Below are 13,885 nucleotides of genomic sequence, written 5' to 3'. Positions count from 1 at the left end.
CATCCTCAAGGAAGCATTTAATTTCTTGCCATGTTTATAAAAAGGATTGTAAAACTTTAACAATGCAATCATGGAACGTGCAGGCCTGTATAAAATGCCTCAACAACTTCCTTCAAAACAAACTGCGGGAAAGAGATGTGGAAGAAGGTGTTCTACATTTCAATAGAAAATGGAAAGGAGTGATTGTTGCTGGTCGAGGGCACAGCAGGTAGGCTGTAAGGAGAACTGGCCTATTTAAATAGGATTGATGACCTGCTGAATGTAGACCTGGTGTTTTGTCTCGCACCTTTCCAATGCCATGACAACGGGTGGGGGATTAGACCGGCTCCCTAGGCCTTGGAGGTGCTGTGGGGTAGAGTGTAGGCCCCTGATGGGACTCTTCACCGATGCACTGAGGATGAATCACCTGTCAGCGCCATGGCTATCACATGCACTAACCCAGAAGTGTTAGGAACGGTCATGTGGATGCCTTTAGCGAGGCTGTCTGGGATGGCCACAGTCGTATAAGCAACAAAAGTTACCGCTGCACCCAACAGAAATTGAATTGATGTTCTCTGTTCCATACCCATCAGTGGCTTAGGCCAGTGTAATCTAATGGAGAATATTGGTTGCCTGACATTCAAATGTGTGGTCTGCAGGGAGGAGGGGTGGTAGCATAGGTGTCTATCAGAGATTGATTATCTACCACTTCACAATAACAGAGGAGCAGGTCTGTCAAAATAGAAGGACTAGTTCTTTCACTGATTATGGATTTAGGTATAAATCCTAAGCAGATAGGGAGGTTGCACACCATTCTGCTTGATGCAAACAAATGCCATCAATCACCTGGTGGCCCTGTCAGAAAGGTCTGTGATGATGCTGCCGTTTGGCCTTGTGGTCGCTGTCTCTTGTCAACATGCAGTCGAAGGCACTCTCTTACCTTGTCTGGTGTTCTTGAAGTTGAAAGACTGGAAACCCCCGGTGAGCGCAGAGGAGTCAATAACGTCCACGCCGTACTCGCTGTGATTTTTCCTGTACAGCATGACAGCCACCACAAGGATTGCAACGGTGATTATGCCGGCTCCAAGGCCTGAGTACAGAGCCACATCATTGGAGCTCTCCATACCTGAGACACAAGACACACACAAAAAATGGCTACCTTCAATTCTCTTATTCCTCAAGAAGCACTTCAAGTAATGGCCTAAGGGAATAGGACAAAAAAATAATGGCCAGGCACTCAATGTCCATTTATGTTGCTCAAATTCAACATAATCAGTGTTTTAATTCATTAAAGCATGGGAATTGCCATTTTAGGTACTCTAAACAATGTTTAAAAAGAACAATACCACTGTGACTGTGGGTCAAAGCTACATTAGATACTGTCCAACACATACCTGAAACAATCTCAAACTAAATTGTGGGCAGCATAGTTGTATTGTGGGTTCAAAAAGATGAGAAATGCTTGGAATACAATGTTCTGCTGCAATAATCTGACACTTTTCCTGTCCAATACTGAATAGGTCAACAAAATTCAACATTTAAGGCCAAGCTTCAGTCTAATGGAATTGGAGCTCAGCGTCAGCTATAAAAGTAAACAAATGGAGAAAAATGGAGAAACTACTTTGGTAGTGATAACTTTAGCAAGCAAATAAGGTTAGGTTAACCAGCTAGCTGCATTGCTGAGTGTTGATGATTTTGTCAACGAATTCACCCAAACCTCCAAACCTAATCTATGTAACTCACTGTAGCTATCGAAATTGAATACTTTATCAACTAACATTAGGAACTGACAATAACCAGACTCTCACAGCTAGCTAGGTTTTAGCTACCAGCTATAGATAGCTTGAATTTTCACAAAATCATATCTGTAATATAATCATTTAATAGTGTTAAACAAAAATAAGACTAACATTTAGATTCTGCAAACTATTTTTGCGTGATTATACTGATACTGAGGGATACAGTATGTGCAATGTTCTTCAAATTGTTGTAGACCTACATTGCACAAGTTACACCATGATAGTGAAGATCAGCACCATCTAATATACGTCTTATCACTCTCACGCTTTTATCCGATGTTAGCTTGCAGTGTAGTGCCACAAGCAAGGAACAACATGATGACCACAGCTCACTTAATAATTAATACCATTTACCACCTGTAAATGAATCACTTTACCTAAACAGAAAGAAGCTGACTTTTTCCTTAATGTTGTGTAGAAAAGAGCATCGCCTTAGTTGTGATAATAAAGACCCACAGAGAGTGAAGATGAGATGGAGAAAAACAGTGGAGAAAATGATGTTATTATGTGGACATACAAGAGCCAACTCAAGCAAGTTTTGCAATGTGTTTGAAAATAAAGCAAGAAGGAGGAAATGAGGTATGACATCCAATATTCACATGGCAACTAGAGAAGCTACAGTGCTACAGTCAAGTTGATATCAAAAGATATCTACTTCACTGAAGCACTTGAATAGCACTGTAGGTCTTCTTACTCCTACCAAAATTTTACTTAAAAATATACTCTAAGTGTCTTACTAGAAATACAGTTTCATTAATTATTTGTTTATGTATTTAAATTGTTTTGGAGTTGTTAAAAATAACTCACAATTGTCATCAGATTTTTCAGATTGTCACTACAAGGCTCCTGTTTGGAACTGCTTGGGCTACATGCATCTTCCTTTAGTAATGCTTTACCACTTTGACTATGATTTTTTTTAATGTTTGATTAAAAGTGCCTCTGCATCATATTAAAAGTTTAGTTTAACAAATCTGATTTTACTTTGAAAAAGTAGCATCAAGTAAGATAAGATAAGATAAGATAAGATAAGATAAGATAAGATAAGATAACCTTTATTAGTCCCACACGTGGGAAATTTGTTTTGTCACAGCAGGAAGTGGACAGTGCAAAAGTTATGAAGCAAAAATTAGAATAAAATAAAATAAGAATAAATACAGTATACAACTGTACAGAATAGAATAAAATAAAAAGTAATAAAAAAGTCATCCATCATCTAGAAAATGTGATAAATAAATACTTATATCAACTTCATAATTTACATTCATCATTTTATATTTAGCCAAATGAATCACAATCAAACAAAGAGTGTAGGGTGGAGAAATCAAAGGTTACCATAACTGGACAAAAATGCACACACACGCACGCACGCACGCACGCACACACACACACACACACACACACCAGCACAGATATGGCGACAGCGACCTGGAGCACAGCTGTTGGGCTATATCCTTTATAAAACAGAATTTGTGATTGCTATCCTTAGCATAACATCATAAGAAAACATAAGTACTTGGACATTAGCTTTTTTCTTTTATTATACACCAGCACTAGAGATGTGTATGACTAGCTGACTACCTGACTAATTGTTGCTGTTATCACTAGTCGGTACCAGACTTACTAACCATCATCAATTGTTAAAATTTTAATTGATGTCCAGTGATGCCCGCTAAATGTTATGTAGGCATCCGCCACCAAATGGTGCATCACTGTTGAGAAATGCCATAAATCTGTTCATCTCGGCCTGATCCTTTTGTTTACACTATCAGAACGAGACAGTGATAGAAGTGGCGGAAATTAGCAAAATGGTGAGGAGTTCAGTCATTTGGGACGGGCTCAGAGTAGAGCCGCTACTCCTCCACATCGAAAGGAAACAGCTAAGGCTGTTGCCTTCTGGGTAAAGTTTTCCAACTGGGCATATCCTACTGGGAAGAGGCCCCGGTGTAGACCTGGGACCCGCTGGAGAGATTACATCTATCAGCTAGCCTGGGAAAGCATTTTCCTCAGAAAAGCTGAAGTAGGTGGCGAGAGGGAGGTCTGAGCTTCCCTGCTGCTGCCCCCATGACTTCAGATAAGTGGAAGAAGATGAATGTTGTTTTTTTTAATTTTAGATTTTAATTTTGGTGGCTGTCATGACTTTTCAAACAGCCTACATCACTCATAATGCACGATACACTTTTCAGTGTACTTTATTCGTTTTTCGGATGTTAATTTGTCATATTTTAGTAATACTTGAACATCTTTTGTAGTAATATTTTTCCATATCATATTCAACATCGGTTTATTTGAAGTGTTTTTCTTCCTCATTTTTTGGAGTATAACGTGCAATGTTGACAACGTGTGATGTGAGTTGTTGCACATTTAAGCACCATGACTCATCCTTGAAGAATGTGATTAATGGTTTAAAATGCCTTTGTTACTTTTGACATTTTCCTTTAACTTGTTCTGCAATGTAACTTAATATCTGAGTGTTTCTTCGTTTTAGACCAAGTTTGTCCAACTTTTTTTTCCCAGGGTGAGTCGACTGGAACATCCATAACCACCACAGTCAATTTTCAATCAAACAGTCAAGATGTTATTGAAGTGCAGACTTTTACTTTTAATTTAACAAAAGTATTACACATTAACTGTTAACAATAACAGCCATTTTCATACATAGTCCCCCATTTTCAGAGACTCAGTGTAATTGGAATGAAACATATGGAGCTGATCCCAGTTGCTGAACTCGCAGTTTGTAGTTATTCACTGTAACTCTCAATATGAGGTCCAAATAGATATCAGTACAATCGAAGGAGGCCATCATTACATTGCAAAACAAAACAGCGCCATCGGAGCGATAGAAAAAACTTTAAACTGACCAAATAAAAAATCTGGTACATTCCTAAAAAGAATGGATGCATGGACCAGTTCAACAACACTAAAAGCCCCAAAGGACCACAGACAACAACTGCAGTGGCCGTTCACAGAGTTCCTTCTTTCGTTAACAACAGTTTCTTCACAGCATCTAACTCAAGTAAAGAGGTAGGACTGTCAAAAGCATATCAAAAGTTGGCTACATGAAGAAAAATCTTTGAAGAGATGAAACTAAGATTATCTTGTATCACAATCATGGTAAGAGGACAATATGAAGAAGGAAAGGAGCAGTTTATCACAAACTATTAAATACAGTGGAGGCATGCACGAATGGGCATGTATGACTGCCAGTGGAACACAGCCATTAGTGTTTATTGATAATGTGATTGCTGATAGACGCAGCATGAATTCTGAAAGGTACAGGGCTATATTCTCTGCTCACGTTCAACCAAATGCTGCTAAAGTAGTCAGACAGCACTCCACAGTACAAATGGATAATGATCCCAAACATACTGCAAAAGCAACCCAAGTTACAAGTCAGTCACTTGATCGTAACCCAATAGAGCATGGCTTTCAGTTACTAAAGAAAAAACTAAGAGAGACAAACCCACGAACAAGCAGCAACTGAAATAACTGCCAGGAGGAAACCATATTTAGTGATATTCATTGGTCCTAGACTAAAGGAAGGCATTAACTACAAGAGATTTTTATAAAGATTAAAAACAAATCTTTATATTTCAACTCATGCTTGTTTGTCAAATTGCTTTTGAGACTCTGAGGATGGGGAACTATGTGTAAATATGGTGGTAATTACTACAGTTTATGTAAAAATTTTCTTAAAGTTTTGTTAAACTTGAGCTGGAATTTTGTACTTGAACTCTATCTTTATCTTAGTCTTGACCTTAACTTAGTCTGGTTTAAAAACCACCAGGGTGTAGCATATTGGAAAAACTAGAAAGAAAATGTCAGTCAAATACTTACAAACCTAAATTTTGTGACTTTGTGAGAATATGGTGAAAGGAGTAGACCATAATGTTAAACTGTGGCATATTACACTAAAGCTAGTAACAGTGAGAGTGATTAGCCTTGCTGTCTTTAGACCTACTGGTCTGTGTCCAATAGCTGTGATGGATATCTCACAGGAAAGGCAATCAGACCCCATACAGTATAGCCCCAGTGATTGCTTGCCACATATAAGCTTTATGCACTCCCCATTCAATCATTTAAGCTTTTGTAGTAGGCACAACTTTCATCTTGAAGTGGCAACCTAATGGAGCTACAATAACACCTGACAATCACTTACTTGGACTAACTCTGGCAAGTGATTGAAAGCCACCACAGGAATGCAAGGACAGCACTGTAAATTGCTCAAATTAGCTCATTTGCAATGATTACAACTCATTAATCCTCCACAACATAGCACATGTTCACTTGTCACAACCAATATATCTCATGGCTCAAAGTAGAAACACAGCTGTGATGTCACGGTTGTCATAAAAGTTCAGCACTGAATAATGACATGAATTTGTAATGAGTGTTTGCTGGGTTAACACCAGAGCTGCTTAGATCAAGGTGAACTAAATACTGTAATTCATAATTTGTCCATTTCCAGAGTACATGCTAAGAGAATGCAAAGGACTGTCACTCCTCTAGTTTGCCTATAGCATTTCTTGCGCTCAAAATTAAGGGCATATAACATATCAATGGCAGGTGGGAGGGCAGGGGAGTAGAAGATGAAAGAAATCCACAGTGGAAGACTCACTTTGAGGTTTAACGTCATGTAGCAGCTTTCGATCTGCAAAGACAGAGAGATAGAATGAGACAAAGAGGAGAGAAAGTGGTGATTAAAGTCTGAGCCTCTGTGAAGTGACTATCAAATGTGGTCTCAGATCCAACACCCTGAACAGAGGGAAGCTCTTCTACTGACTGTACTTACAAACGATATATTGGATCTCATAATGGCCTGGAAGGTTTTAATAGAGTTATCAAAGCATCACAGATAAAGAAGGTGAGGTATAGATTGCGTAAACTCATCTCTGAGTGAACTAATGATCTCTAATGTTTGAGGACTGAGTCATACTTTTCTACCAGACTACACCGATCACCCATAACATTAAGACCACTGTCTAACTGTCTAAAATGATTATCTCATTGCATTGCAGTGTTCTGTTGCCTTCCCCAAACTGACAACAACATTCTTTTGGGGGATACAATGTACCAAATGCACGCTGCACCAAAAAAACTGCTCAGAATCCACCAAGAACACAAAAGGAGGCCTATGGTAAGACGAGCTTTTGCAGGATGCACTGGAACAAGCCAGGTCCACTCAGGCCTCACTCCCACCAGACCCAAAGGAACTACAGCCCAGTGCCAGGCCGCACAGAATAACCATAGAGCTGTCTGTAGTCTGGCAGCTCAAACATGTTTAGGTGTGACAACAGAGGCCTGCACAATTCATGTAGGATTTTAATGTTGTGGCTGATCGGTGTTCACAATACATATTATGGAAGTGAAAGTGACCATTTCAATCTAAAGCAAGTTCGGCTATGGATGAATAAGTGTAAGAGTTTTTTTGTTGTAACCAGTATTATCTAAATTAAATTTCATGGAAGAGAAGAGATATACATACACACACAAACACACACACCCACATACATGCTATATTGCTAAAAGTATTCACTCACTCATCTAAATCACTGAATTCACTCTACAGAGTGGTACCATAATAGGATGTCACCTATGCAACAAGTCCAGTTTTGAAATTTTCTCACTTCTAAATTTTCGACAGTCAACTGTTAGTGGTACTGGGAATAACAGCAAGTCAACCACGAAGTTGTAGGCCATGTAAAATCACAGAGAGAGGTCGGCGGATGTTGAGGAGCAGATTGAGCAGAGGTTGTCAACTTTCTGCAGAGTCAGTCGCTACAGACCTCACAAACTTCATGTGGCCTTCAGATTAGTTCAAGAACAGTCAGTAGAGACCTTCAGAATGCATTTATATGGCCAAGCTGTTGCATCCAAGACTTGCAACACAAAGTGCAATGCAAAGCTTCAGATGCAGTTGTGTAAAGCACATTGCCACTGGACCCTAGAACAGTAAAGACACATTCTCTAGAGTGAGGAATCACGCTTCTCTGTCAGGCATTCTCATGGATGGTGGCTGCCAGGAGAACAGTACATGTAAGACTGCAGTGTGCCAAGTGTAAAGTTTGGTGGAGGGGGGGATTATGGTCTGGGGTTATTTTTTAGGAGCTGGGCTCAGCTCCTTAGTTCCAGTGCAAGGAACTCTTAACGCTTCAACATACCAAGATATTTTGGACAATTTCATGCTCCCGACTTTGTGGGAATAGTTTGAAAATGGCTCCTTTCTGTTCCAAGATGACTGCAAACCAGTGCACAAAGCAAGGTCCATAAATGAGTGACTATGATCTGTGAGTCCTGAACGCAAAGCAATAAAACACCTTTGGGATAAATTAGAGCAGATACTGTGAGCCCAGCTTTCTTATCCACTGCACAAACGTGCTTCTGGAAGAATGGTTAAAAATTTCCATAAACACACTCCTAAACCTTGTAGGATGCAATTATTTCTTTGTTGTAACTGTGCTTATTTTCAGTAAATCTTATAGAGTTGGAAAGACTTCTTATTTCCCCTAAATGGTGCCACATTTGTAAGGAAATTGCATTTCTGGGTAAAGCAGCAGAGTTGACTATGTGGGTTGTGCCTATGAAAACCTGCCAATCTCTGCCAATGCCAAACAGCTTATTCTGCTACTGACTCTTCTTTTGAAGATGCCAGGGACATCGCGAAATGGGTGTCCCCAGGAGAGTACACCACAAGAAGAATCTTCCACAGTTTTGCAGTAAAGGTTTGCAGGAGGATATGGACAAAAGCTCTCTACCCAGACAAGTAGAGGAGGATGGACTGACCTATAGTCTTCACCTCAACCCCATTGAACACTTGTAGGATCAGCTATGTATGTTGTTGATGTCAGAGTGACCAGCACGACTGACATGACTGACTGATGACAAACGCTGGTTGAAAAATGAGATGCTATTCCACAGCTGGTGACCAGCATGAGGAGGAAGTGCCGGGCTATTGTGGTTATGTATGGTTTCTCCACATCCAAAGGAGGCCCCTGCTTGATAAATGAATGAATGATTAAACTGCCAGTATGTCTGGTTTCTTCAGACTTCTTAACAAATCCAATACACAGCACCAAACAAGACTCAATAGCAGAAATAGTTCTTTGGCATTAGCAGAGAGCATTTTGGTCACTTATTCATGGGTGCAACCCGCAGACTCAACTCTGCTGCTCAACCCACAAATGCAATTTCCTTACAATTGTGGCACCAAAAAAACAGGTTTTCCAGTGGTATAATACTTCTTGCCAAGAAAAGTTAGTACAACAAAAGAAGAAATGAAATGTACTAAGTTTATATGTATGTTTATATCATGCTTATTTATGCTAGCAGCAAATAGCCACAGTACTTAAAAAAACAAAAAAACAAAAAAAAATAAAAAGTACTCTGAAAGTTTTTAGTGATGTACTTGCACAAAGAAAGGTTCCTGTATCATAATATGTTTATATAGTCCATTTTACAATGATGCTAACTCACATTTTGGCAATTGTTTTTGGCTATTGTTACACTGGAGCTGCCAAGTTGACTGATAAAAAAAAGCTACACTGTTTTTCAGTGTTAAGATTGAGTGTAAACATTTACAAGCAATCCAAGTCAAGCTGGTATTAATGAATGTATCTCGATTTATCTACTATGTTTCTCCACTATCTGTTTTCAAACATAAAAAAAACTGATAAAAGCTAGGGATCTGTGGTAGAATGGACCAAATGGACAGAAGTCATGCAATAGTCTGCGTAAAGCTGAATTAGCATTACTTGCACACTTGTGCATAGAAGCAAGGTTTATATTTATTAATTACACTTACAGCTTATTTAACTTGATACTGGGACCAGCTCATTTGATTTTAAATCACTTCATACTAAAATAATAATGAAATTATATTTCACACATCAAACATTATTTAAAAGTAGTGACTGGCTGACTCATGACATGTCAAGGGAGCGGTGTACAGAAGAAAGAGTGGTGACATTATCATTGACTGGGAATCTGTGTCAGTCCACACTGTGGCTTCTTTTTCAATTCACACCTCCTCTTCAAGCACGCTTGCGATGACTTGCCATGTTATAGTAAGTGTATATATGATAATGATAATGTTGGGAAAAAAAATTCGAATAATGATGATGACAGTAGAGAGAAAGGCCTTACTCTGGGTACACAGTCCATCTGTGCAGTTCTCAGTGGCCTCACTGTTCCCTTCGCACATTTTGCCTCGGTGTCTGGGTACTGGTGAGTTGCATTCCCGAGTTCGCTGCCTCTCACACTGACTGCTGCACACTGTCCACTGGCTCCACTCATTCCAGCCTCCATCAACTACAATATAGGGATGTATACATCACAGAAGGATTAGCACAAAGGCAAAACAGAAAGACAAAGACTGGCAGCAACCCACATCAGTGGTTGACAGTAAAAACTTTCAGTGCAATCACCAATGACAAGTTACAATGTACTTTGATTAATATTAAGATTAGATGTCTTAAGTGATTTCAATAAATGGTATATTTCAAATTAATGGCATATACTGTGCATCCTAATTAACTTTAATAAATGATACATATATAATATAAACAGTGCACTCATGCCATTTTGGTAGGAGTTTAATTGGTTCACAATAAAAACCTTGTTAAGAAGTGAAGGCTTTCAGTCTATGCTAGGGGGCTATTTCTTTGAAACTGTAAGAGTCAAATAATGCAGTAACATTAATGGAATCAAAATGAGGCTGCATAATAAAATTGTTCCTGGAGTTCCTGAAACAGCCTAATTATCATTAGAAAAAAGATGGGGAAAAAACATTGTTATACAGGCTCAATCAAAGGACTTCTAAATACTGAAGAACTCAAGGGACTTTCATAAAGAGTACTTTTTGAGACAGTTCACAGTTTATGCAGGCTTATGACGCTTTAAACTGATTTTTTTTTCTTTAAGCATTAAAACCACTTACACCTAAACTTTAAAATTGATCATCTTATTACATTCCAATGTTCTGTTGTCTCCCCAAACAGGCAACAGCACTCCCTTGGCAGGGCAATGTACCGCACAACAGCAAAAAAAATCTGTTCTGAACCAGCCAGTAGAATACAACAAGCCCACAGTAAGATGAGCATTTGCAAATTTAAATTAAGAGGTCACAATAATAAATACAGATACAGCTTTAGATTTTTATAGGTTTTTATTAAAGTGTGGTATAATAATATAGCATAATAGGTTTCTTGCCATAGCACCATTAGATACTGTTGGGAATACTTTATGACACTATTTTGAAAGTCTCAGGTATAGAGGAGCAGCAGCAGAAAACAGCTGCTTATTCTACATATTTTTAGAATTCTTCTTCATTCTAATTACTTTCTAGTTACTCTTAGCATCTAGTTACTGGGCCACTGAGGGCATGTGTCCTTAACTGACAAATCAATGTGTATTACCAGAAAGCTAGGATTTCACTTGGGACATATTATTAATACTGTATTTATTAAAATGCAGATTCAATTTTTTTGTTTGTTTGTCTGAAAAAAGGGGCAAACGGATTGATTCAGTCCTATTTGTTGAGGACTCACTACTATGTTCCTGGCCAAATTGCCACCCAACTCTGTTCAATCTGATTAATCAGAAGGGCAACATAAGTATTCCTACCTGTTTTCCTCTAGAGTGCAGTTTCCTAAAAATATGTTTCTGAAGAAATAAGCTACATTCTCAATTACATTGTTTGGTTAAAAAAAAGTGTCTTAAATACATTTGACAATACTAAACAATATTTGCAATTTATGTGTTGGTTTATTAGTTCTATTGATGATCATGTTTTCCCACGTCATGTCTTTGCTATGTATGTGTGGCCCGGGGGGTGTCCAATTTCACTGCAGGTGTAAACATTGCATGTGACAAATAAAAGGCTTAATTGATCGATTGATTGATTGATAACTTCTTATTTTTGATGAATATTTCTTTTTTTCAGAAAATAGAGTCCATGATATGGACTTTTTGAGGTCTTTGCTCAGTAAAATAAATGATAGTAGATAAATATAGTCTGCTATAAAGAAAACAGGAAGTGACACATCCCTCGCCTACCATCAAGCTCATCTTCTCTCTCATTTGGAAAGAAAGCATGTTGAACAAAATGTCCATCTTTCTTTAAGATAAAGACTCATTTTCCCTTCGGTGAAACACGTACACAAATTTAAAATGTACATGTTTCTACAGCAAGCTCAACTAAACACATGGATTCAACTGCTGGTCTGTTGGTACAGCTTGAGAGAGACACTTTCTCCCCATTAACCCCAAGGCCTGTTTATATAATGGAGTTTCATGCAAGGCTATGAAACCAAGACAGCCTGGTGCATGCTAATAGATGGGATTCTTCCACCATGCTCTGTCATCTGATCAAGGAAGGCCTCATCATGCTTAGCTTAACAAATACAGGGAGACCATATGGCGCCTGAAGATTTTTTGGCAGCAGCGGCGATACCCATAATACAGTCTTGTGGGCGATGAAGAAGGTAATTTTCCTTTGTGAAGTTCCACAGGCCCTACCTACACACTGCAATTGTTTGTGGGTTTTTCTCACCTACTTGTAATGCAAACGAGGTGTTTGTATGTTGGGGAGAGAACGCTGAGTGCTTCTGAGTTTGACCACAAACACTAGTCATTGTTTGCGTATTGTTTCCACTATGACTTCTTGCTCTGATTCTGTTGAATGAGCTCATTTGCCAACTGGTAAACAATAGAGAGAGTTTGACAAACTGTAGCACTTGCAACATTTCGGCTTCATAACTTACCCTTTCTGGTAATTTTATGTTGTTTTTCTGCAATGTCTAGTTTCTTAAATTGGCTAGATATAAATTCTCATTCATTTTCTTTTGGTGACATTTTTAGAGCATACGTGTCCTTTTCTTTTTCAGTTTTACCAGATCTTCTGGTTGAACTTAATTACAAACACAACACAACATTTTCTTTCATTAAAACATTTCTGTGTTTATCAGAAGCAAGCAACTTTTGAAGTTTTTATGAACCGGCAGTAGATTTAGCTTCTATCATATTACATAAACAGACAATATATAATACATTGATGTATAAATATTTTGTGTTCAGTAACTTGGATTCAAAACCCTGCAGTGGCAGCAGACTTTCAAAGCACGTTTGAAGAGAGATCATTTCTTAAATTTCTTTTATTTTACAGTCAGGGAAAACAGTGGCTGGAATAACCAAAATGACTGTGACTGTATGAATTTCTGATCTCATTGCCTTAGAAATGATTGCTTTAAAGACATAGACCAGGTCTATGACTACTCATCTAAAAAACGGGATAAGAGGGAGTCAGTAGACTATAATGTAGTTGCTGAAGGATTGCAACTTGTGCAAAATGAGATGGCACTCAGTAAACGTACTTTTAAATAGAAATCTAACCAGAATACAACCAGCTGAGATGACTCCCCTACTGGAGAGACAATCACTGACAAGTTGGGCTCATTAGAAAAGTACAGATTGATTGCAGTGTGTTGGCAGTCTTTCTGTCTTTTTAAATTAACAACTAACCAGGCAACCTTTGTGATTAGTTTGCAATCAAAGGTGGTTGTCGAGAGGCCGAGGGTGCTGCAAGCCCAACCACTGGTGACAGTAAAAACTTTCAGTGCAATCGCCGGGCAACAACTAATTTTGACTACTTGTAGTGAGGTTGCTGTCCTATTTTTACTCTAGTGTGTGAGCCATTAGGTACACCACCATAGTGAAAGTACCAAAGTATTAGCATCACTGGTTCACTTTGCAGATTTTTTATAATACAGAGGAAAAAGAGAGAAAAAGGCATGTATGTAACACTGTCTGACATTTAAGAAATTACAGTCACTGCTTGTGCCCGTTACAAGATAAGCTCACAAATTGCTGGTTTTCTGCTTAGTCTATGACGGATGTGAAAATTATACTCATGCAACACTACACTTGTCTGGGCCAAGAAGTGATGTGTCAGACATCTTCTGCTAAATAATACAGTAATGTACTAAGTGTTTACTTTGTTAGCAGCAAGTACTTAATGTTCCCTAATATTGGCTAACTATGAAAATTTGCAGGACACACCAAACCAAATGAGACCCAGGAGTATCTTGTAACTTAGAACTAAAATAATGATTTAT

At 38.4% G+C, this 13,885-nt stretch overlaps 1 protein-coding gene across 4 annotated transcripts in view; it reads right to left on the bottom strand.

Annotated features, from left to right (window-relative positions):
- The window catches only part of unc5db (unc-5 netrin receptor Db), a 276,359-nt gene that overhangs the window by 78,923 nt on the left and 183,551 nt on the right, over window positions 1–13,885 (bottom strand). For 3 of the 4 annotated variants that reach the window (XR_010095284.1, XM_063489657.1, XM_063489659.1), the window contains exons 7-9: window positions 9,918–10,082; window positions 6,394–6,426; window positions 920–1,105 (exon numbers count right to left, since the gene is read on the bottom strand). Coding sequence is in view for 3 of the 4 variants with exons in the window: in XM_063489657.1 (XP_063345727.1) it covers window positions 920–1,105; window positions 6,394–6,426; window positions 9,918–10,082 (384 nt within the window). In the remaining variant the exon portion in view is untranslated. The remainder of the gene's footprint in view (window positions 1–919; window positions 1,106–6,393; window positions 6,427–9,917; window positions 10,083–13,885) is intronic. The other variant, XM_063489658.1, reaches the window with a different exon arrangement.

The sequence above is a fragment of the Pelmatolapia mariae genome, linkage group LG12, assembly GCF_036321145.2.
Source record: "Pelmatolapia mariae isolate MD_Pm_ZW linkage group LG12, Pm_UMD_F_2, whole genome shotgun sequence".
NCBI lineage: Eukaryota > Metazoa > Chordata > Actinopteri > Cichliformes > Cichlidae > Pelmatolapia > Pelmatolapia mariae.
The sequence above is the reverse complement of the archived record's forward strand: the minus strand, read 5'-3'. Positions and strand labels throughout refer to the sequence as shown.